Raw genomic sequence first — 22,363 nt, forward strand, 5'->3', positions numbered from 1 at the left:
CATCAGACCCTGGATCACTGGTGGGATAACTGTTTAACTACCCATGACACACTCTATTGCCCAATTACCCAGTGGGTAATAGGTGGGCTGCAGTGTGTTACTGAACCATATATCCTATTACTGGGATTTTTTTTTACTGGAAAATCCTAAATAGAGTAAAAAGTGAGAATTTTTTTTCAGTTAAATGTAAAGCAGATGTATGAAGTCTGAGCACCCCTAAATTATGCCTCAGTCTTACACTCCACCACAGTCTCTTGCATGCTTAAAATCCCACTGAGCTTATATTAGATTTGCTTTGAACGGATGACATGTTTCCGATATCCCCAGACGTCCATACGAGATGTCAGAGACAACAGCTGTAGGACACAGTTCATCACAAAGGATGCTCATAAATATCTGAATATTTGTGCCTAACAAAAGGATTAAAATGGAATTTCAGTGCCCTCCGGTTTGCAGGATAGCATACTAAAAACTGATTTGCCAGTGAATGACTTTCTGCCAAAATTAATGGAGCACAAAACATGAAACATTTCGTTTTTTAGGAGTTATTTCAGTGCTGTGTACAGTCATTTCATATTTATATGAAACACCTAGTTGGAGGGAAAACTGAGCTTTACTTCTACAGTCGTCTGATTTCTGCACATTCATCTCACATATTAGCTTTTACTAAGATCAAAAAATGGCTGAAATGACGGCTGTTATCAGTATGATTTACAGTATGTGCAGTGCAGATAGGCACGCTTGCTTGGTGAGTAATATAAAAATGTAAAAGCAGATTGTGGTCAGAAGGTTTACTCCAGCTTAAAACTTAGTGTAGCCATCATAATATAACTCCCCACACTATAAATGACATTTTAATCCTGTAAACTGCAGGAAGACGGAAACCCAAGCAACAGCTCTCTGCCTGATACAACAGCACTCTAACCTGCCATACGGCCAATCTATCACGGATGTTGTCTGACAATAATGAGCTCTGGCAAGAGAAGGTTTATAAAATCTCATTTATTTGGCCATATTAAGCAAATCGTCATAGCACGTCACATTCCATCTCCACGCTGGGTTTCACCGCGTGCGAGAACAGACAGCAGACACAGGCTGAACATCATTCCTCGAGTAACATTTTGCATGCCGACATCTCATTATGTTCCATCATTTGCTCGGTAATGGCAAGTTTTTGTCACGACTGTGAGCGTGTCTTTCTGCATTTCACCACACGCTATTCTTAATGAATGCAATTACTACACATGGCGCTGTTTAAATGGGATTATTATATTTTAATTTATCAATCTAGTCATGTAATTCTTATTTCAAATCCTAATTGGTAAACAAATAGAAGCTATAGGCTTGTGACCAGCGAGAGGAAAAACAACATCAAGTGTTTTAGAAAGGTGTTCACCCACCATGTGTCACAGGAATATCTTCAGTGCTCCTTGGCATTGATTTTTCAGGTGTCTGGAAAGCTACTGGAGGGATGGAAAACCATTCCCCCAAAGACCATCCCCTCTTTTGGTGTTTTGGAGAATGCATCAGACTGCAATGTCCCCTCAATTAGGTTGAGATCTGCTGACTGTGAAGGAGCAGTGGATGGGCCCGCTGCAATACTGGATAAGAGAAATCTCATAATAGCTAGAAAGGATTTTTCATACAAAAAAATAAGGTGATCAATCAGAAACACATTTTTGGATCTGAAGCGAGCCTTCCCTCTGCGGGGACAACTGGAGCCAAACTGTGCCACTTAATCTCGTACCACCTCTGTGTTGAACTTTAAAAAGGAAAAAAGAAAAGAAATAATCGTGCTTTATTTCACTTGAATGACTGACATGGCTGGATTCAAAGTTTGCAACCTATTTACCTCCACTACTTTCCTCTGATGCAATTACTCATGCTCTGCAGGTTTTGCTGTGTGGTGATATAATGAAACGCGGGCCTTTAATCATTTTGGAATATGCACCGTGTACGCACAATATCAGCTGAAATAATGGAGTCCTCAATAATCTCGCATTCACTTTACATTGTGACTGCTATTTGTGCAGAATCACAGTTCTCTCTTTCATTATGTTTTCACAGTCATTTCAGTCACGTTTGTGTAGAAAACCATATGAATTCCCTTCAGAACAGAACTTGGATCTCCCACAAGTTCCAAGGAACCGAGAACATTTTGAGGAACTGCATTTCCAATGATATTAACAGCGTCTAAATTAAATGCCGTGTCAATCGAAACAGGAAAAAGTTCCCGCTCAGTGCTCACTGCTTTCCAGAGATTCTGAAACTTTTTGATGTCGTTGGCATCACTGAGTGCTCAACTACAGCAGCATTTTCTTACTGTACCTATTAAAAGATTGAAACTGCGGAGACCGTCTTTGTGGTTTAATCATCGAGCTGAGATCAATAAAAATCATAATGAAGAGAATTTATGACCAAGTCCAAGCAGTTTGATTAACACTGTAGCCAGAGCAGTTCTGGTTAAAATAAAAATCCCAAAGAAGTGACACGACGACATCATTTACCTGAAAATAGTGTCTTTTTGTCTTATGGGCTGACAGGCATGTTAATTGCTGCTGAGGAGGAACTGTCTTTGAATCCAGCGTCCAGTTCTTATAACAATCACAACACATCGATGCTTTGTGGTAAATGCTAACGTCAGCAGTCCAACATGCTCACAATGACACTGCTGCTAGTGTTAAAGTTTGCAAGCCACATTTTACGCTCAAAGTTTAATGTGTTGTTAAATTTGAGTTAGATGTAAACACAAAGTTTTCTTAGTCTGCTCTAAACTCAAAGCAGAAATGTCAAGCATGCAACCAGAACTTGCTGCCAGAGGCTCCACTGCAGTCCAAAGTATAGAAATAGCTGTGAATTCATTAATGACTTCTTCTTTCTGCTTTTATTAAAATGCACTAGTATCCCTGGTGTGTTCATGCAGTGCTAGCATAACTCCACTGTAGTAAAAATGTATCAGAAAATGAAAAAGCAGTTTTATATCTAGAAAAATTATTTGAATCATAAAAGAACCACAAGTTACAAAAGTTTTTTTCGACTTCATAGATCTGCTCTTATCTGTAAATTGTAATTAAAGGATGATGACAGCTTTACTTAGTGTGGAAAAGCTTTTTTTTTTAATAAAGGTTATGACGTGAAAATTGTACTCATTGAAGATCAAATTATACCGTATGTGCCCCGGGACTTAATAAGTGTGACATCCAGAGCTGAAGTATTAATGAAACAAACCTGACCTCACGACGGCGCTAAATTAAGAGTTAAGAATCGGTGAAGCTGTAACAGTCAGTTAGTTAGTTGTCGGGAGATTTAAGTGAAAACCAAACTACTGGTATGAGGAAACTAGTGAGAGGATTTCTAATGTTTCTGTATAAAACAAAAATATTTGCAGAAATAAAATCTTTACAAATGCTTCCAAAAGGTGCCAAAAAAGGTCATTTTGGAAGTTCCCCTTAAGGCTCCTCACATATCAGCTGATATTTTGCTTAATGGTGCATATTCTAAATATCTTATAATTGATCATATTACTACACTGCTATATAAAGAACCTTTGGCTTTTTGTGTTTTAGGCCCTCGCACAGTAACTCACTTTTTTAATCCGATCTTGGTGTTGGACAAGCATTGTACAGCTGCCATGTTTAGTCCAGATATGCTTACATACAGGTTTTAACAGCTAAATTACAGAAGAAGAATGTCAGTATTAGCTGAGGAAGAAAAAATTACCCACTACTCCTGTTGGTTTATAGGAAAAAAATGCTAACATGAAAATCAAGCATGTGGGAACAACAGCAGAACCTGTTCATACACAGAGCTTTTAGCTAAGTTCACCTCAGATTCTATATTACTGACTAAAGTTAAGGTGTTTTTGACAAACAGTCAATTGATATCAGAAAATATTTTCCAGTCTGGGACCAGGGAGTGTCTGCGCACTGTGGTCTGGACATGGCGCCTCACTTTTTGGCTCGTACATATCCAGGTGTTGACCTCTAACGCCGGGCTGTGAAAGCATGTCTCACTGGAAGGTGGCCTTAACCCTCCTCAGTGTGTCCTGGATCCTCCGTGTCTGGCGCTCGCTCGACTGCTGGAAGTTGGCATCGCTGTTGGCGGCCAAGAGGTGGATGTCCGAGGTGGTGAACCGGGCGATGCGGCGGCGAAGGTAGCCCTGCAGGTCCCGGTCTGGGCTGTAAGGGTACACGGCCTCTTGGAAGGCATGGACCTGACTCACAACCTTTGCTATGCTCCTACAACCAGTGACGGAACGATGAGGATGAGCACAACATGAAATGGGGAGACACAACAAAGTAACAGTGACACCATTATAAGAATACCTAGGTGGTGTTTTTTTCTTGTAAGCAGCATTCTTAGCTTTGCCTGCGACCTGGTTTAGAGAGCAGGGATAGCCCAGGGTCCACAGTAACCAGCTGTCTCTGCTAGACATGCTCGTGACCCCAGCATCTGGCTACACTGCGTCACCTCTCAGCATCTGGCCCGAAACCTTTTCTTCCAATCAAACGCCATCCCACAGGCGCCATCTGGTGCTAGCGCTACCCTAACCGACACCTCGAATTCAACAGCTGTGCCATCACCATCCAGCCGCCACGTGTTGTGACCTCAGCATCTGGTCAGCCATATTGGAACGAAGGAGAAGGACACAGGAAAATGCTTCCTGCTGGCTGACTTTGTTGTAGATGGATTCACAGAATATGAGGCCTGAGCTCATTTTAAGTTAATGGCACTAACTATTCATACTTTAGGTTACTCCAGGGACAGGTAGCAAGCTAACTTTACTGGCTGTATGCATGTTTGAACAGCATCACTCCTTTAACTCTGACATTAGTGCAAATTCCAGCATGCAGTATAATAACACTTTATGATTCCTAGTGATATTTTTGTGGGGATCTTGATAAGGAGAATTATGCACATGTAGGACTTTGGCTGCTTGTCATCACTTTGATTCCACGTTTCAACAAATATTCGACCGGCACAACTTGCCGTTCGTTACTGGCAGTCATTAGTTAGCAGTCCTCATGATGACTGCTCAGAATGTGTTGGCATGTGTGTTTTTCTAATGTGTGTACACATAATTAGCCATGCTTGCTCTTATATTACTCCATATTAGCATCTATGAAATGAGACGGAAGGAACGTTTTATCATCAGTAGTAACAAAAGCATACTTTCACTTAATGTGTTTGCCAAGTGTTACCTCACCACTATTTTAATTTTTACCTTCGCCAAGGTGCTCATGTTATTTGGCAGCTTCTGTGAGCGCGTGTTTCATTCTGTCTCTAAACACAACAGCTCAACAAGTTTTGAATGACTTCTGATAAAACCTTGTAGTGGTGTAAAGTGAGGTCACCAAGATCTTCAAGGTCAGCTTAGTGATTTACCCTAACCCTATTGGTCGAAGATGGACAGAAAGTCATATAACTTAGAACTACTATGACATTTACCACTGTGGTGTGTATTGTCATCATATAGAAAGTATTGCATGAAGACTTAAGATATTGTGTTTGACCTCTGACCTCTCCTTCAAGGTCAGTAGGCTGAGAAAGTCAAAGTGATAGAAATGCTATGCAGAGCTTTTTAAAACTATCTGTTTTACTGCCATTGTTTGTAACACAACATGTAGACAAGTAGGGAATTATGTATGTTGGGATTCTACATATCACATGACTTCAGACCTCAGAGGTTTTCTTCAAGGTTAAATAAGGTCAAACTTTAATAACGTGTCTTTTATCTTTAAATTGCACTTAAAATTTTTCTGCCTTCGTTTGCATTGCAAAATTTAGGAGATTACACTGACATATGGGGATATTAATATCGCAAATATGTCACATCTGACACTTTACATTTGACTTCTTTCTTGACCCCAAAACATGTTCTATCTTTAAAGAAAGTACCTGTCAAGAGAGCCCGAATATGCTGCCTTGTTAGTTAGAAATATACTGTTGCGTAATATTATATAAGAAGCTCAGGCTACCTACAGAAGTAGAGTGCGTGTGGGGGGGAGGGGGGCATTCAGTGGTCATGCCTCACATCCGACACTGTTTTTATTATTTACGATAAAAATCCAAAGGTGAGCAGGCTAGCAAGATAGTACCATAAATACTATACCATACATCAGACACAGCGTACCTCAGTTTGGTCCATTTGTAAGCCCCGGTGGTGAGAGTGAAAGCTCCGATCTCTAGCTGCTGCACGTGCATAGCCAGGATGTGGGCTGAGGGCAGCGTGGGCTTCTTTGTTGTATGTTCACCTCCCATAAGACACAGATCATCACTCTTCAGAAAAACCTGATTAGGAAGCAATACATCCACACAGTGAATAAATACGCTCTTACTGGCAGAGAAAATCAGGTCAAAGATACTTGATGGAGTCCAGTGCAGAGGTGATAGCGAGAGCCTCGGAAGATTAAAAAGAAAAAAAAAGTCAACCCTTTGGACATTTCATAGTCAATAGGCCACGCAATTTATCCTACAAACTATTACAGCTAAAATAGAGAAGTCGGCAAGTGTTTCATTTTGTGTAATGTGTCAGGTTTTTTGGGTTTTTTTGAGCAACTTGGAGCAGGAGAACCAGCTGTAAGCACACGACACCCGGGAAAGTAGCTCGAAGCTGTTTTTCTATTGATTTGTTTGCCCTGCAGCCCAGTTTCACAATATGTGGCCATCCTAGCCTTCAGTTACAAACACCATCCGTGTGTGCTCATGCTCAAACACACACACACGCACACACCTGCACAGCTCGTAGCTCCTCCAGAATCTCACACACCTTGGACGACAGATGTTTCCACGCCTGTTGGCAAAGGCAACAGTAGTTTTATTAATCATCACCAAAACAGCAGCTTCCATATAGCAACACTCAGTGAACGGCACCTCCCTGCAGATGGATATATGGAAATTTCTCCTATTTTCCCCAACTCTGTTTTTTTTGTTGTTTTTTTTAATCACTGCTTTTCAGAGTGGGGGGGTGGGGGGCACATTCTTCCTCGCTGTGTTTGTTCTTCCTACATCTTATTTGAATAGATTAATTTGAATTTTTTTATTTGTGAAACTAATTAAACACCATCCAAACCTTCTCGCAGTAGAGGGAAACATTTAGCTTGAGGGGCAGCAAGTTATTGCACAAACTTGTGTGAGGAGGAAAGCATTGTCACGGAGCCTTACCGGTAATTGCCTGACAATCACGTTCTCCAGACCTCCGAGGACCTGCATGGCCGTGGAAAAGTTCCTCGATTCGTAGCAGTGCTTTCCTATCCACAGATACTTGGTCAGCAGAGCAACTTGCTTCTGCAGGGGAGGAGAGATTGCAAGAGAAACAAAAATAAACAAAACAAAAAAAGGCAGACAAAGCAAAATGCTAAAATCACGCAGCTCTCTCAGGCTGCATTAATACACACGTACACTGGCAATATATGAAACATGTTACATGTCAAAGTGCTTTGTGGACACTATGTTTTATCTATTACTCATCTGCTTTCTTGAAAAAGATATCAATGTGAAAATTATTTAACGTGTGTGGAAAGTGTTCATCTGAGAGCTGCACTTGAAGCTCCTTTATGAGGACAGCTTAAATCAGTAGGAGTGAATCCACATTTGTCCAGGAGCTGCTTTTTTGGGAAGCAATGAAAGCTGTTGTCCTTGTCATAGAAATCATAAGCAACACAAATAACTGAAAGAATGAGGTAAAGCTGAGGTGAGGAAGTGCAAAGATAGTTTAAGTGCTCTTTAAATAGTCAGAGTATTTGTCATAACGGTGTGAAAAATGCTCCAAAGTGCACGGATAAGTCCTAAAACAGCTGAACATCTAGTGTGTTCTCAAGATGTATTCTCATTGGTTTGCTCGGCTTTTTGTGAGACTTATTAAACAGTTAAATAAAGAAGCTACTTTCAGCCTGTGACTGACACCAGAGTTCACGTGAGAAATCAAAGCCCGCGCTGTGACAGCGATCACTCCCTTTTATTCTCACCGGGGAATAAACTCCCACCGAGTTATGAGTCCTCTCACCTTGACAGAGTCGCAGATGACTATTTCAGCAGAGATCCAGTTAGTGACACTATCAGCGTACGTGAGCAGCCGCTGAAGGTAGCTCTCTGAAGCTGGCCCCTCACGTGCAAGCCCACTGCTCCCCTCTGCTGGTGGAATATGCTGCGACACATTTCTGTTAGGAGAGCGTGAGATGTCGGAAAATCTTCACTGGATTTTATGGCTCTAAGTAAGCGCCCACCAAAAATCCCATGTATTAAAGAACATCTTTAGATTTTCAAATTTTGTATTTTTCCAGGGAAGCTGTGATGGGTACTTCCACTTGTGGAAAATATTATACTTTGTTTATCTGGCATTCACCTGGACCTTTCATGTTTTTCTAGATGTCACCTGAAGAGTCGTCCCACCCACACACTACAAGACATAACTGCACAATTTACATTTGATACACAGTGAAGCCCACAGTTATTCATAGCTCCTCTTTGTTTGTGTCTTTTGTAAAGCAGTAACAGCGTTTTTCTGCCAAATTTAAACTCACTAAAATCTAAAATCTTGACTTTCTTTAAATTCTGTTCGACTATAAAAGCAGAACTAGCCACATGCATACCATTCAGTCAAAGTTTAACTGTGATGAACGCTCAGGTCAAGCGTTGTGAGAGCCCACAGAAATGATTGCTACAGGTGGGTTTAGAGTTGTGATTTAAACTGTTTCACAGAGTCTAGTTCAGGGATGTCAAACTCATTTTTCATGGTGGGCCACATACTGCCCACTGTGATATTAAGTGGGCCACACCAGTGAAACTCCTCTTTCTGTCAGTGTAAAAACATTTAACTAAACAGGTTTTTTCCGTCGTAAATGTGTAATTGCAGAAAATGTCCCGGGAGCTCATTGCTCAAAGTGTGTTGTATTTATAAAAATGAAGAATTTGTTAATTCGCAGAAAATAATTCTTGCCATGGATGGACTGTAAAAAAAATTCCATAGCAGATATGAAAAACAGGAAATTTTCTGTCATTTAATCTTTTATTTACCCTTCTTCCTAAAGCAAAAGGAAAAGCTGTAGAAGTGTGGGTGGAAGCAGACTGAAAGTGAAACACTACTGTGTGCAGTAAAGTATTGTCCAAGGTGGATCCAAAGACCTTTGACACTGGAGGATATGTTGACCTAAAGGTAGGGCTGCTCAATGAATCGAATTTTAATCACGATTACGATCTGGACTTTCAACGATCATTAAAAATGACTGAGCCGATTAAGATAAGATAAGATAGAACTTTATTTTTGTGTCTTTATGTCATCCATAAGGGATGCATTTGACATATGTTTAACATATTATAGCCCAACAAGTTACTTATAGCACTTTAAATATGAGCAATCGCTTTTTGGCAAATACCGGAAATCAGTTTTTGGCAGACAATCACTTTTTGGCACAACACCGGTCCGTGAAAATATTGTGGGGCATAAACGGTCCGTGGCGCAAAAAAGGTTGGAGACCGCTGATTAAGAGGACCCGAGGGAAGCTCGGAAAGCTAAGCAGAAGTTATTTGGAGAGGAGAGTGACTGCCGTTGGTTGAAAAGAGAGGTAAAAAAAAACTTCAGTGGTGTTGCACACTATTTTATATTATTTTTTAAAGTCATTGTTAACCCTTTAAAGCCGGTCAGAGCAGCACGCTCCGTTTTGCGTAACTATTTTTAAATCCCTGTACCTGAACCACGTAAGCTAGCGCAATAATTTGTTTTGCATATGAAACCGGAGGAGTTGTACTTACATCTGATGCCATCAGCTTGTCCTCGGTCACGGTTTCCTTCCACATAAAGCTTTGCAAAAACTGCATAAAAAGCGCTTGCAGGAACAAAAACATAATATTCCAGAAACACGCTTTGCCGATCCGACCAGCTGTTCTTAACACTTCCCACAGTGAAACAGATGTCAGCACATCGCATGTCCGCAATTTCCTGGCCGAAACCGGAAGTGACGTCATTTTCGCGGAAGTTGTAGTTTTTTACTTGTAGGCCTTAAAAGCCTATACTGGTCATGTTTGACTTTTCTGAATAGTTTCTGGGATGCTTAGAACTCGAATTGCACTGCTGGAAATAGTTTATTTTGATGCACATGCTGTTTTCTTTGCAAATTTGCATCATAGGATTGTTTTTTTGTTTTTCCTGCAGTATATAAAAATTGGTGTATCTCCAAAATAAAACTATGAAGACACTCAAAATAAATTTCCTGTTGGTGTAAACTATTTTTGCAACTTTTTTGTATTTAAAGTTTTGAGGGATAAACCTCTTAAATTTCTCCAAGTAGAAATATATGTAAAAAAACAAAACAAAAATGATTTTCAATTTTTTTGTAGTTTATTGCACTTTTTTGCAATTAATGTAGTTACTATGGACTTAATGCATACATATTATTAAAATATGGGCTATAACAGTTGTATAGCAACTTGAGATGCTCCCACAAATGGCACTACAACATGTAAAAAATAATATAAGCTCTGGCGGACTTGGTTCTATAGTAGGTCGTAAGGGTTAAATAAATATCGTCAAATATTCGAGATCTCAATTTCAGTGAAAATAATCGTGATTATCATTTTTGCCATAATCGAGCAGCCCTACCTAAAGGTGTATTCTGGAAAATGAGCCAGTGAAGATTAGGCAGTTTAGTTTGAGCTCAGTATCACAACTAAATTGTCTTTAATAACCTGCCAACTCCCTCGTCCAACGTCTGTGTGCTTCCCACACATTCACACTCTGATGAACTCATCAGGAGCAAGCTGCGGTTCAGTTTCTTGCCAAAGATTGTAGTAGCCAGTTAGCGAACTACCAGCCTTCCAATAAGTAGAATGTAGAGCAGACCTAGGTGTTGATGGAAACTTTATAAGTAAAATCTTCAGTATGCATATGGTTAAATAGATATATGATAATTTTAGTATTTCATGTACTGTGCAGAGAAGAAGTACAAACAGGTGTTTGTATATGGAACACACACTCTGCATAAAGACTGGAAGAAACAGCAGAGAAAGAAATGAAGTGAATCTGTGAGTGGGGACGCTGAACAGTTTTTCTATACAGGTCACTGAATGTTTGATGGGGTATGAAAATGATGTTAATCATACACTGCGACCTTCACAGGCAACACTTCTCAGCACAATTGAGCAGCTGTGGGTGATTGTGCATAAACATTCAAATGCTCTGCACCTAAAAATCCTTTCATAATAGAGGGCCAGAGACCTCTGATCGTTTGCCAAGGTGCTGTGAAAGCTATTTCAGAGGCTTTCAGAGGCTCTCTAATGCAGGCTTTATAGCTTTTGTACTCACTTGTTCGGGGTTGAGACTTTGTCCCTGACTCCTTGTATTCTGGAGTTGAGTAAATGAACTGGATGGCATCCTTGGAACATTTCCTGCATTACAAGAGTTACAAATACAAGATGCAACATGACAAGCTGGTGAATTCTTAGAGACACGGCTCCCTCTAGTGGCTTGAAATGATAACAACATTAGGTGGTGTACCAGTCACATAAATGGTGTGCTACCTGCTGCAGGAGCGTGAGCTGTTGGGCTATGTGCTGTGCACTGTACTCATTTTGGCTGAAGGGCAGTCGTTCTTCATTGTGCAAGCAAGTGCTGGAGAGCTCATCCATCAGGGAGCGGTGACAAGGCATGGGCAGAGCCACAGCAATGGAGAAGGCCTTCTCTTTAGACATGGATGCAGAGGGCTCCACCACTCGCGAGATCCTCCACTGCAAAGTTCACACAGAGGCTTAGAAATCTGGGAAGCCATGTTTAGGGCAATAAAGACTTCTTGTTAAGGGATCTGATCTTATTGGAAAATAGATCAAGATGAAATTTGGCTCAACAACAAGAATGTAAATATTGACCTTTTTCCCAAGATCCTCAGTAGATGAATGCAAACACCCAGAGTCATCGACTTCGTCAAAGCTGATTAGGCTCCCTGTCAGATGGCTTGCTGCACTCATACTCAGCGGGCTGTGAAGACCAATAAGCAAGGCTTCCCCTTGGCTGTCTACAGGAATCACCTGTGGAAGCATTAAATGGAGAATATTTGAGAATATTTTTCATTCAAAGGAATGGCGCTGTACACAGTGTGTACATATCTGGCTACCTCAGTATTAAGGAACTTTTCTAACACGTCCACGAGGCTGGAGTTAGGCACAAAGTCCACTGTTCTGCAGTCTGTTATCCAGAAGTGAAGCAAGTGCAAACTCCGATGGAAAACCTTTTCACTGTCTCCTGACAAATCAGGTCCCTCCCTGAAATGGGAAAAGAAATAAAACCCACATGTAACGTGTTTCATACCGTGTGCCACATTTTGATTAGTCATTTATTGGAAGAATTGGAACTGCACACTGCTCAGAGCTGTTCCTCTGTCGTCCTGAGCTGCTGGTTGTACTTTACCTTACAGCACAGATGAATTTATTCATTATGAACTGCAGTAACTGCTCAGGAGTGCAGAAGAAACGATACGTATACAGGAACTGCTGGATGTAGCCCTCCACAGCTGCATTTCTGTGATGAAAACAATCATAGAGACACTAATTAGAAATCAACACAAGGCATTATTAGAAACATGATATATAGAAAAAAAAGAAACACGATATGTAGAACAGATACATAATATACAGAAAGGAATATAAAAACATTCGCAAACCGTCCAGACCCGGCAAATATAACATACAAGAGGTGAAGTTGAAGGAACTCTGAAGCAACTTCCTGCTATATGTGAGTTACCCTACATGTCCTACATCTGGATCTTTTCCCACACAGATGTGTAAATTTCACAAAGCATTTTAGGGAGAGATCCTTCCAAGGTGCCCTAAGCTACTTTAACGACTCCTTTCAATGTGAGGGAGCAGTGACGTCACTAAAATCACAACATTGTCCAGTGGTGGTGGGTCTCATGTGAGCGGCCAGATAAATGGGAATTTATAAAGACCCTCTGTGTTTAGCTGAACCTGCACTTTGACTTTAAGGCAAATTAAAAGCTAAAATCTGTGAGCCAATTGTTGAGGACAAAAAAATGCCAAAATTGTCTGTAAGTTGTACTACTGGCAATAAAGCCCCCAAAATCTTGGAGGGATCTAAGGGGAAACAGTTTGATGTGTGGAGGATGATGTTTGAGAGCCTTAAAAGTTTCTTAAGCACAGGAGAAGACAGCAGAAAGACAAAAAGGTGGAAGAAACACTGCAAATGCTATCTGACCGAGCTAAGAAGCTATTGTAGATCTTACAGCTGATGCTGTTTGAGGTTAATTCCACTGACGATACAGTTACATGTCCCACCCAGTGCAATAACGCCGCTCATTTAAATGATCGTCACAACAATCAGACAACTGGTAACTCGAAAAATGCAGGAAGGAGGGAAACCGCTTCAAAGCGCGCATGCCCTGACAGAAGAAGCCCCATCGCTCTCGGACCTCAGCTGAGACTGCAGGACGACCAGAAGAGCTTCGGCTGAGGACCTCAGGTTACGCGCAAACGGTGTCAGGAGAGCTGAAACACAGCTTGGTGTGAGCCCAGAAAGGGCCTTAAATTTCACAGAAAAAAATCCCCAAATCAATTAACCAATAACCAATGAAGCGAAGCTAAAATAGAGGAAAGTCTGGTTTCTGAGTTTTTGGACAAGCTGTAGTTTGTGTAGTCTTTATTGGCTCAAACAAAAATATAATAAATTACAATAATATCACCTAGAGGTAATAAAAGGGGATCACCTGAGCCGTCAGCTGAGGGCTGGACGTGAGCTCAGCTGATTACTGTGGAGCGTGACTTCACAGCCAACCAGAATGCAAATCAGAGAAAAACTGCACTTCCAGTTTCAACTAATTGCACCTTTTGATCAAATGTTTCGTACCTAGTTCAAATTTTTAAGCCCTCAAGTTTAGCAGGTATGCTGCCTATCAGCCAATATAGTATATAAGTGTAGTATGCTGACATCCTTACAATTAGTCAGCATTACTGAGAAAAAATACCCTGCAAATAAAAAATTCCAGCTGTAATAAAGGCCTTATTTTAGAAAAAACACATCAATAAAACATCAAATATATTCTTAAGTTTCCCGTTGTAAGTGAATACACTCTTTTGACTCTGTAAAATCCCTTTGTTGGACACATAAAAAGCAGACGGAAGGTTAAATAACTCAGCCTATGACCTGGATCACAGCACTGTAAAACTTGACTAGAAAAAAAGAAAAGAAAAGAAAATCGACCCTCAATCAAATGTACCTGGCGTAGAGGTATGCCATGAGGCCCAGAGAAGATCCAGCCTGCAGAGTGCTCTTCCCTTTGCTGGTACCAAAACTCAAGACTGAAATGTCCTCTGAGGACTCGAGGTCCAACGACTCGAGTTCACAGACAGCCAAAGCGGGGAGCAACGAAAGCTCCAAACCCCACTGATCCACACTGAGAATCTGTGGAAATGAAAGAAATTCTATCAAGCTTACAAGAACTGGGTTGTTAAGTATGATGCATAAGATTTTTGGGTAAGCTTCTGTACCTCGAGGTATTTCTTCACACTATCCAAGAAGGCTACTTTGGACCTGAGTTCCTCGAGCTGTGACTTGAGTTTAAAGAGCATTGGCTTGCTCTCAGGACCTTTGGAATACAATAAAGGTACAATACACACACACAGTCTTTACATGCTGTATCAGAAACACAGCATTTTGCCATTTTCATACTCCTGCGGCGTGTTAAAACGAGCACCCAACCTTTGTTTTTCCTCTCTTGTTGAATCAACTTCTGGTAGAAATTTCTTGTTTTCTTTAGATTCCTTGTTTCAATTACAAGCTGCTGCTGCAGTTCCTGTTCAAAGGAAATCACACAGAATCATACAAAGGCCCTAAAACTGCACCACATGCCTTCTGCTGAAAGAAGCCGTCGGGCGTTTTAAGTGTGTATGGGCCAGTGTTTTTGTTTTTTTTTTGTCCTCTCTTCACCGTGGCAACAGAAAGCAACAGCTCTTTTGAAGTGAACTGAGTAAGAAGTCGCAGCATCGCAGCTCTTAAGGTACGTTTATTAGCTTTCACGCAAACCTTCAGAAGGAGCAGTGGTGCCATCAAAGCGCTCAAACACAAGGATGATTCATTAATATTCTTTTGCAAATGATAATAACTTTCTCTGCTGAGGGGCTAAGTTCAACATATTAATATTCAGATCCAGTTTGGAGAGAATAATATGCCAATTACCCTAAAGTCCCCCACATGTTCTCGTCCTATTTACCCCAAAGCCTGACCGTGCCCCACTTCATTACAGATAGGAAAATAAGTCCCACGCTTAATCAAAAAACTCGACCAGGTGAGGAGCTGAATGAAACAGAGAAGCACTCGATTTCAACCTCAAGCAGCACAACCAAAACGATTTAAACTTTAACTTCGAGGATATTTTGATGGAAATAACTTATCTCGGCTCAGGGCACAGAAGACTGTATTTATTAGTTTTTTTCAAATGCCTTAAAAAAGCGATAAAACATTTGCATTTACATGAATTTATAGAATAATCCATTGAAATTGCATAACATTTAATACATACACATTTAATGTAAGCGGCATGAAAAGGTGATAAATAAATCATGGCATCTCCCGTTCGTTCAAACGCTCAGGGTTAAGGTCAGGGATGATTCAGAGGCGGTGGCCATCGTAGCTTTACCCACCTGTGCTTTTACGTCCAGACATGGCGATCCTGTGTGCTGTCCCAGATTCCCTGCATACTGGATCACATCGGGACTAAAGCACTCTTCGCCGAAGAAGGCCAAGGCCCAGTCCGGGCTCGAAATGAGGCCAAGACCCTCTGCTCTGAAACCGGAGGAGAGAAGCCGCTCAGACGCCACGGAGTCGCTGTCCTCCATGTCCTCGGAGCAGTCTGGGCTCATCTGCTCATCGTGGGCTCCTGTAAGCCTTTCCTCTCTCTCTGATAGAACCTCAGCTTCAGAGGGGCTTTCATCGCTGCCCCCCACTGAATGACCTCTTCCTTCCATGACCCCCAAGTCTGAACTGTCAGCGTTCACGCCTGGAACTGTAAATAAAGACAGAAGAGAGAGAGAGAGAGAGAGAGAGAGAGGGATTGGATCACATGGAGAGTATAAAAAAGGCAAACTGGATTTGTGAAGTAAACAGAGAGACAGAGAGAGAGAGGGAGAGATCCAAGGGTGGCGCTGAGGGTGTTTGTTGCTAACCCTCTCGTGGCTGCACAATGCACTTACTGTTTAACAGATGCCCTTAAACCAATTCACAGTTCAGTCACTATCCTTTTTTTTTAATTTCAAGTATCTGTTCAGAGCCTGTCTGTAATCAAGACAGCCCATGTCTAACATACTTCAGTAATGACAAAAACAGACCCAAGTGTGTGTTTGTGTGAAAGTCACTGACCGGGAATGAGTTTCAGAGAAAAGGGAGAAGAAGAAAAAAGCCTTTGCAAGTTTGCTAGCACGCCTTGGACCCTTCTGAATGAGGCACAAACTTAAGAACAGCATCCAACAGCCGGCAATGGCCCTCATGACTGCAGTCAGCAGCCAAGGCGATAGAAATATACCAAAACATCACAGAGAGGGTGGAGTTTGATATCTAAAAACAGGACAGAATCTGCATGAATATCAAATCCCTTCATCTACTTAGTTAAGAAGAAAAAAAAAGTACTGCGCTTGTTGTACTGTGTTACAATGCAGCACTTGCACATAGTACTTAGTTACAAGTTTATTTTACTTGTACTTGAGCAAGTGAAAAAGCAACATTTCCTGTAAGCAGCAGTAATGTCTCCTAATCCCTAATCTATTTATGGGAGCAGGTTTGTAACTTAAACAATCCCATCTTCCTCACATGCCATTTTTAAAATCAGATTATATGCTGAATTTAAATGTATCTCAAAGGAAATCATGGCTGGCTCAATCACTCACAGCTGAAGATGAAAACCTCAGTCTGCGGGCTCAAACAGGTGATGCTCAGAGCCTGAGAGGGAGCACTTTTATTTGACTTGTTCATCCAGTTCAGCCTATGCATTTCAGAAACGGATCCAAAATATAACCGACTGTGAGAACTCTCCAATAAAAAAGAGATAGAGGTCAACAACCAAATCTTTCTCCTACCTTCACTGATGCAGTGCTGATTTTGCTCTGAACTCAATCTGACATCCTCGAGTACAGTCCTATTTTCTGCATGACAGGACTGGGCCTTGGTTTCTTCCCAAAAATCCCCAGCAACAGGACTGGACGGGCGGAAGTTTCCATTCAGATCGAGACAGCTGTTCAGGCAAACTTCTCTCTTCCCTCTCCTGACAGCGGCTATCGAGGATGGGGTAACGGTTGCCCTTTTCACAGCCTTTGATGGAGGCTGATCATTAGAGCTGCTGCACGGGGCACAGAAAACACACAGCATGTTCAAAGCAAATAATAATTAGCACTAACTGGGGGAATATTGCCAATGACATGCATTCAAGTAAGCAGGTAATAGGCAATTCAGAGAAAACACACATGGTGATGATAATAACTGAAACAGTCAACAATGCAAAGCACATACAGCACTCAACTTCACAACGGATTTGCTACTTTAATCAATAATGTACTAGAATACTGGCTCCAATGGAAAACTCGCAAAGAATGAAACAAGGCAGCCACTGAACATCCTGGAGCTTATCAGTAACATTATGCACTTGCAAATTACACCAACTGAGCCGCACAATTAATACTGTGCCAAAACAGACCACTGCAGTCCTTGTCAGGGTTAGAATGAAGCGTGTCTTCATCAAGTCCCTCAATCCCTTCAGAGAAACTGAAGCAGTGGAGGAACAGTGGAGAAACCCTTCACAGCTGAGCCCTGTGAACGAGCCCACAGCCAGAGGAAAAACATGTCTATCTCTCTACAAAGCTGTGTCGTCTCTACCAGAGCAGATTAAAGGGTCTGTCATATTGCCCTGAGCACAAGAGCATGAGCAACGCCTGGATGAAAAGACGTCTGAAAGAAGTGACAGGCTCGCCTCCGTGCTCGTCTCTTTCTTATGTTTAAATACATGCATGCATTCATCCATACACTTAAGTCTACCCAATGCCCAAGGCTAATTGTCAGTATATCAGTAACAATGCAGAAAGAGCTTTAAATGTGTTGACATAGCACTTGTACCGAAAAACTTACCGCATAGCTATTACCATAGGAGCTGCTAATGTGGTTGGCGAGGTTTGCAAAAGAAGGTTTGTTTCTTTTTAATGTTGGCTTTGAATGTGAAAGCGTGCAGAGGAGAAGATGTCATCGTTAATCAGCACTCCATCCCATAACTTATTCCAACATCTTTGTACTCTGCACCGTTGCACATGTAAATAAGCTACCTCCATTCTCCTGCCACATGGCTTTATCTTAAATTAGAAATCTAACTGTCTATTATAAATCAATTAATAGGGTCTGTATTTTGCCAGTTATTTCCATAATGGTCCTAATTTAAAACTTTGGAAAACATGCCTATAAGAGTTTACCAGAGGCCAAGGTGATGTCTTCAAATTAAACTACATCAAAATAAAATCATGATATGCAATATTATCTGTATTATCTGTATCTGTATGAATAATCTGCAAGATAACATTCAGAAACCATGTTTATTCATATTACACTAGTCAAATGATCTCAAGGTGACTGTTTTATTTCTAAGCAACATCAATTAATAATACTGTGTTGTTATTAGAGCATTTAAAAGCCTTTATATAAGGAGTTAATATTAGTTTATTTATGCCTCACTTCATTAGCTTAAACAACAGGCACTGTCTTTACAAGAAAAAACAAGCAAACAAAAAAAAAAAACCCGAACCAAAACCACTGTTTAAAAAGATAAACGATATGAGGAAAAAAATGCTTACAGTGTGGAAGTGCTGCAGTTTACCAAGCAATGCAATACACCCAGTAAGTCATCTTCCCAGTAGAGATCAGTGAATCTCTCCTTCACGATGCTGGCAAACGCCTGGTATTGGAGGTCCCTCAAAGAGAAGATGAACTCCCCTCGGAAAATGAAAAGCAGATTTTCAAATGAATATGTCTGAAAAAGAAAATCAGTGCAATAAAAATGCAAACTGGCATTAATAGAACATTACAATCTTAGACTTCGGGGCATCTATTCCTTATAACACTGAAGTCTACCCTATATGGGCAAAAGTAGTGGGCCACCTCCACATTACAACTACAGGAACTGCAGCCATAGAAATCTATGTCATGAAGTTCCTGGCACACAGCTTTTGTGTTGATGGTAATGCCAGAGGAGGTCTAGAACTCTACAGTTATTGAGTTAGCGTAGCGTTTTTATGCACTATTCCCCTCAGCAATTGGCGACCCCCCCACTCTGTAACTTTATGTGGTGCTTTCTGGTTGACTTGCCATTCCACTTTGCAATAATAATTGTAATAGTGGCATCCTATAACAGCAGAATTCAGTGTACTCCTCAGAATGACTAATTCTTTCATAGATGTACGTATAGGCCGACTGCATGGCTACATGCTTGATTTTTACATAACTGTGGCAAAAAGCCCCTGAATTCAAAGATGTGGCCCAATACTTCTGTCCAAATAGTGTATCTAGTATTCCCAGAATATAGGCAAGTAAAGGAAGCAACAGTGTTACATGTTTGCCAAGTAAATGTAGGAACATTGTACACTGTGTGATCACAAAATGCAAAAGCAAAACAGAACATGCATGCTTCCGGTCGCATTCCTGACTCGATGAAGCACCCTTTGGGACTGGAGTGCTGTGTTGGCATGGAACAAACTTGCATTTGGTCTCTGGGTTATAGTTTGACTTACTCAAAGTGATCAGAAGGGGACTTCCATAGAGTGAAGAAGTAATAGCAATGCTGGGAAAAGTCCCAGTGTGCACAAAGAGAAAACTCTGAAGAAGAGATCTACCAAATTTAAATCAGTTGAGGTTTTTATGTTATTATGAGTGGACTACCAAAGAATGGATTTTACCCTGTCAAATTAAGCTGGGTGTTGTTTGACTGTTAATTAGCTGTTAATAAAGCACTGTATATATTCTTCTATTATTTATTGATATAATTCAACTGCTAATGTTATGATTATGATTGCATTAATCTTACAAAGTTTGCACATACGGTGGAGAAGCCAGACCGTGTACTATTATATTTTTCCATTTATTAGTCTAAAAAGATTGATAAAAGGAAATTAGCTACTTCAGTGTTTCTCCCTGCTGTATAATCCTTACTTTTGCAATCTGTTTTGGATTGACTATACTATCCACGGATAAGGATGAGTCTCCAGACCTGGGTTCTGTAGAGAAATTGATCACAGTAGTCCAATTCATTGGAATTGTTTGTCTGCTTGCGTATCAATCCCGCTTATCATTTCCACTTGCACTTGAGCTACAAACAGTCTGCAGCGTGGATCTAGACATTACTTTTATTTTTATTGCTTAGCATTAGCATGCTGTCTATACAGGGGCTTGCAAAGAGCTGAACTGAAGTTGCATTAGCAGCATAATGCACGTATAAATAAAGAGGATGTATGTTATATCACAAGACGGCTGATAGATTTGTTTCACTAACTCATCTACACAAGGCATTTTCTAAAGGGTATAGCAAAGGTGGCAGTTTGTCGTGAAACAACAATGGCAATCTCCACATTTTGACTTTTTTTTTTCTCTTTTTCTCTTTTTGACTTTAATTGCGAAATTTCGACATGGTGTTCTTATATTGTCTATTCTTCTTCTTTCTTGTATATTGTTTTCTTTACTTTCACACCTTTGTGGTATTGCTTCCAAATTTCAGTGTGCAAGAAAATGTACATTGACAATAAAAAAGTTCTAAGTTCTAAGTTCTATTCTCAAAACGATTAACAATATTTTTTTTCTTAATGTGGCCCTAATACTCAGTCATAACCAGACCCTGAACTTCAACAGGCAACAAACCGAAGAAAGAAACGTAAAAGTAATGTAACGAGTAGTATAACGACTTTCCCTTGGGAGTAATTAAGTAACGTAGTGTGTTACTTTTAAGAAAAGTGTTCTGTGTAATATGTTCAAAACGTTAGGCTACTTTTTTGGAATAATGACCCCAACACTGATCGCAGCAAATAGGAGAAATACCTCTAAGATGCAAAAATACTAATACTACTTAGATATGGTCGTGACTCTCAAAGCGGAGCCAATGAGAACTCAACATGAATCGATAAGGAATCAAACCAAAAAGTAATATCAATTATGGAATCGGAATCCTTTAAATTCTTATGAAATCCAATGCCTACCCACAGATATAAATATAACTATCTGTAGATACATACCCATGGCAATGTCCTCATGCCCATTGTCCAAATATCCATCAAGGGAAAACTCCCCCTTCAACAGATCGATCACCTCCTTTAAGGCAGGGTGGACATCTGGGGAGCTGGATGTTCGAGCAGACTGGTTCTCACCTTGTGTTCTTGGATTTGTTTGGACCTTGTATGCTCCAAGCACACTGTGCTCCATGCAGGAGTCGGAAATGACTGAGCTTCCACTAAAATGTGATGATGGTGGTTCATACTCCTGTGGTCCAGGCCTAACAGGCACATTAAGACAGTCAATAAACGAACCATCAGTGGTCTCTGTGATTAGCCCCTGCAAAGGCTGAGGGACCAAGGAGAGATTTATATCCAACCCGAGGACAGACTCGGGAGCCTTGACCTGCACAGGCACTAGAGAAAGATGCCCTGTTGTGGGGTTCTGCCGAAAGAGGTAATTATTGAAAATACCACAACCATTGAGGTTAGTGGATAATGGCAGAGAAACAGAGACTTCGAGATAAGATATATCAGGGAGAGCAGAAGGGGAGTCGACCAGCATCTTGCTGCTAGAAGTTGTAAAAGATGTAGTTTTCTCCTGAGTACGGAGATTGGGTTCAGTTTGTGGAGGAAGTTGGTACTCAGAGGGTGGAGTGAAATCGAGGCTGCTTTTCACAATTTGATCCCTGCCTTTGGTGAATCCATCCATAGTCCTGTAAAATAGACAGTCAATCAAATCATTTCTCATAGGTATTAGGTGCATAACATTTATTGTAAATGTTTTTTTTTGTTTACTTTTTGATGGATCATAGCTATATACTTTACCAAACTGTCTCAGCATTCATGGAAAATATTTTCATTCACTGGCTTACCAAGATTTAGAGAAGTGAAATGTTACCATTTGTTGATATATTTTTATATATGTGCCTGTAAGACACTAATACCAACAGAAAATGTATATGTTTGTTTAATACATAGAGCAATGTGTTGACTGACTGCATGCTATTGCTGTCTTGTCACCATCTTATATTGCAACAATATTGCTTTACAGATGGCAACGGCCTGCAAGTGGTCACAGACCAGGTCCCCATCTAAAAAAAAACCCAAAAAAACAAAACAATTGAAAGACGAAATT

General features: G+C 40.6%; 1 protein-coding gene across 1 annotated transcript in view; it reads right to left on the minus strand.

The window, feature by feature from the left end:
* Positions 1-984: 984 nt before the first annotated feature.
* kndc1 (kinase non-catalytic C-lobe domain containing 1) overlaps positions 985-22,363 on the minus strand; it is a 55,089-nt gene continuing 33,710 nt past the window's right edge. Inside the window, exons 15-31 of the mRNA XM_004554555.4 lie at positions 21,250-21,941; positions 18,826-18,964; positions 17,071-17,330; positions 15,643-16,004; positions 14,702-14,795; positions 14,491-14,588; positions 14,220-14,404; positions 12,398-12,508; positions 12,105-12,252; positions 11,860-12,018; positions 11,515-11,721; positions 11,300-11,382; positions 8,006-8,159; positions 7,165-7,287; positions 6,734-6,793; positions 6,134-6,291; positions 985-4,238 (exon numbers count right to left, since the gene is read on the minus strand). Coding sequence (XP_004554612.3) covers positions 4,010-4,238; positions 6,134-6,291; positions 6,734-6,793; positions 7,165-7,287; positions 8,006-8,159; positions 11,300-11,382; positions 11,515-11,721; positions 11,860-12,018; positions 12,105-12,252; positions 12,398-12,508; positions 14,220-14,404; positions 14,491-14,588; positions 14,702-14,795; positions 15,643-16,004; positions 17,071-17,330; positions 18,826-18,964; positions 21,250-21,941 — 3,262 coding nt within the window. The 3' untranslated portion in view covers positions 985-4,009. The remainder of the gene's footprint in view (positions 4,239-6,133; positions 6,292-6,733; positions 6,794-7,164; positions 7,288-8,005; positions 8,160-11,299; positions 11,383-11,514; positions 11,722-11,859; positions 12,019-12,104; positions 12,253-12,397; positions 12,509-14,219; positions 14,405-14,490; positions 14,589-14,701; positions 14,796-15,642; positions 16,005-17,070; positions 17,331-18,825; positions 18,965-21,249; positions 21,942-22,363) is intronic.

The sequence above is a fragment of the Maylandia zebra genome, linkage group LG13 (genome assembly GCF_041146795.1).
Source record: "Maylandia zebra isolate NMK-2024a linkage group LG13, Mzebra_GT3a, whole genome shotgun sequence".
Classification (NCBI taxonomy): Eukaryota; Metazoa; Chordata; class Actinopteri; order Cichliformes; family Cichlidae; genus Maylandia; species Maylandia zebra.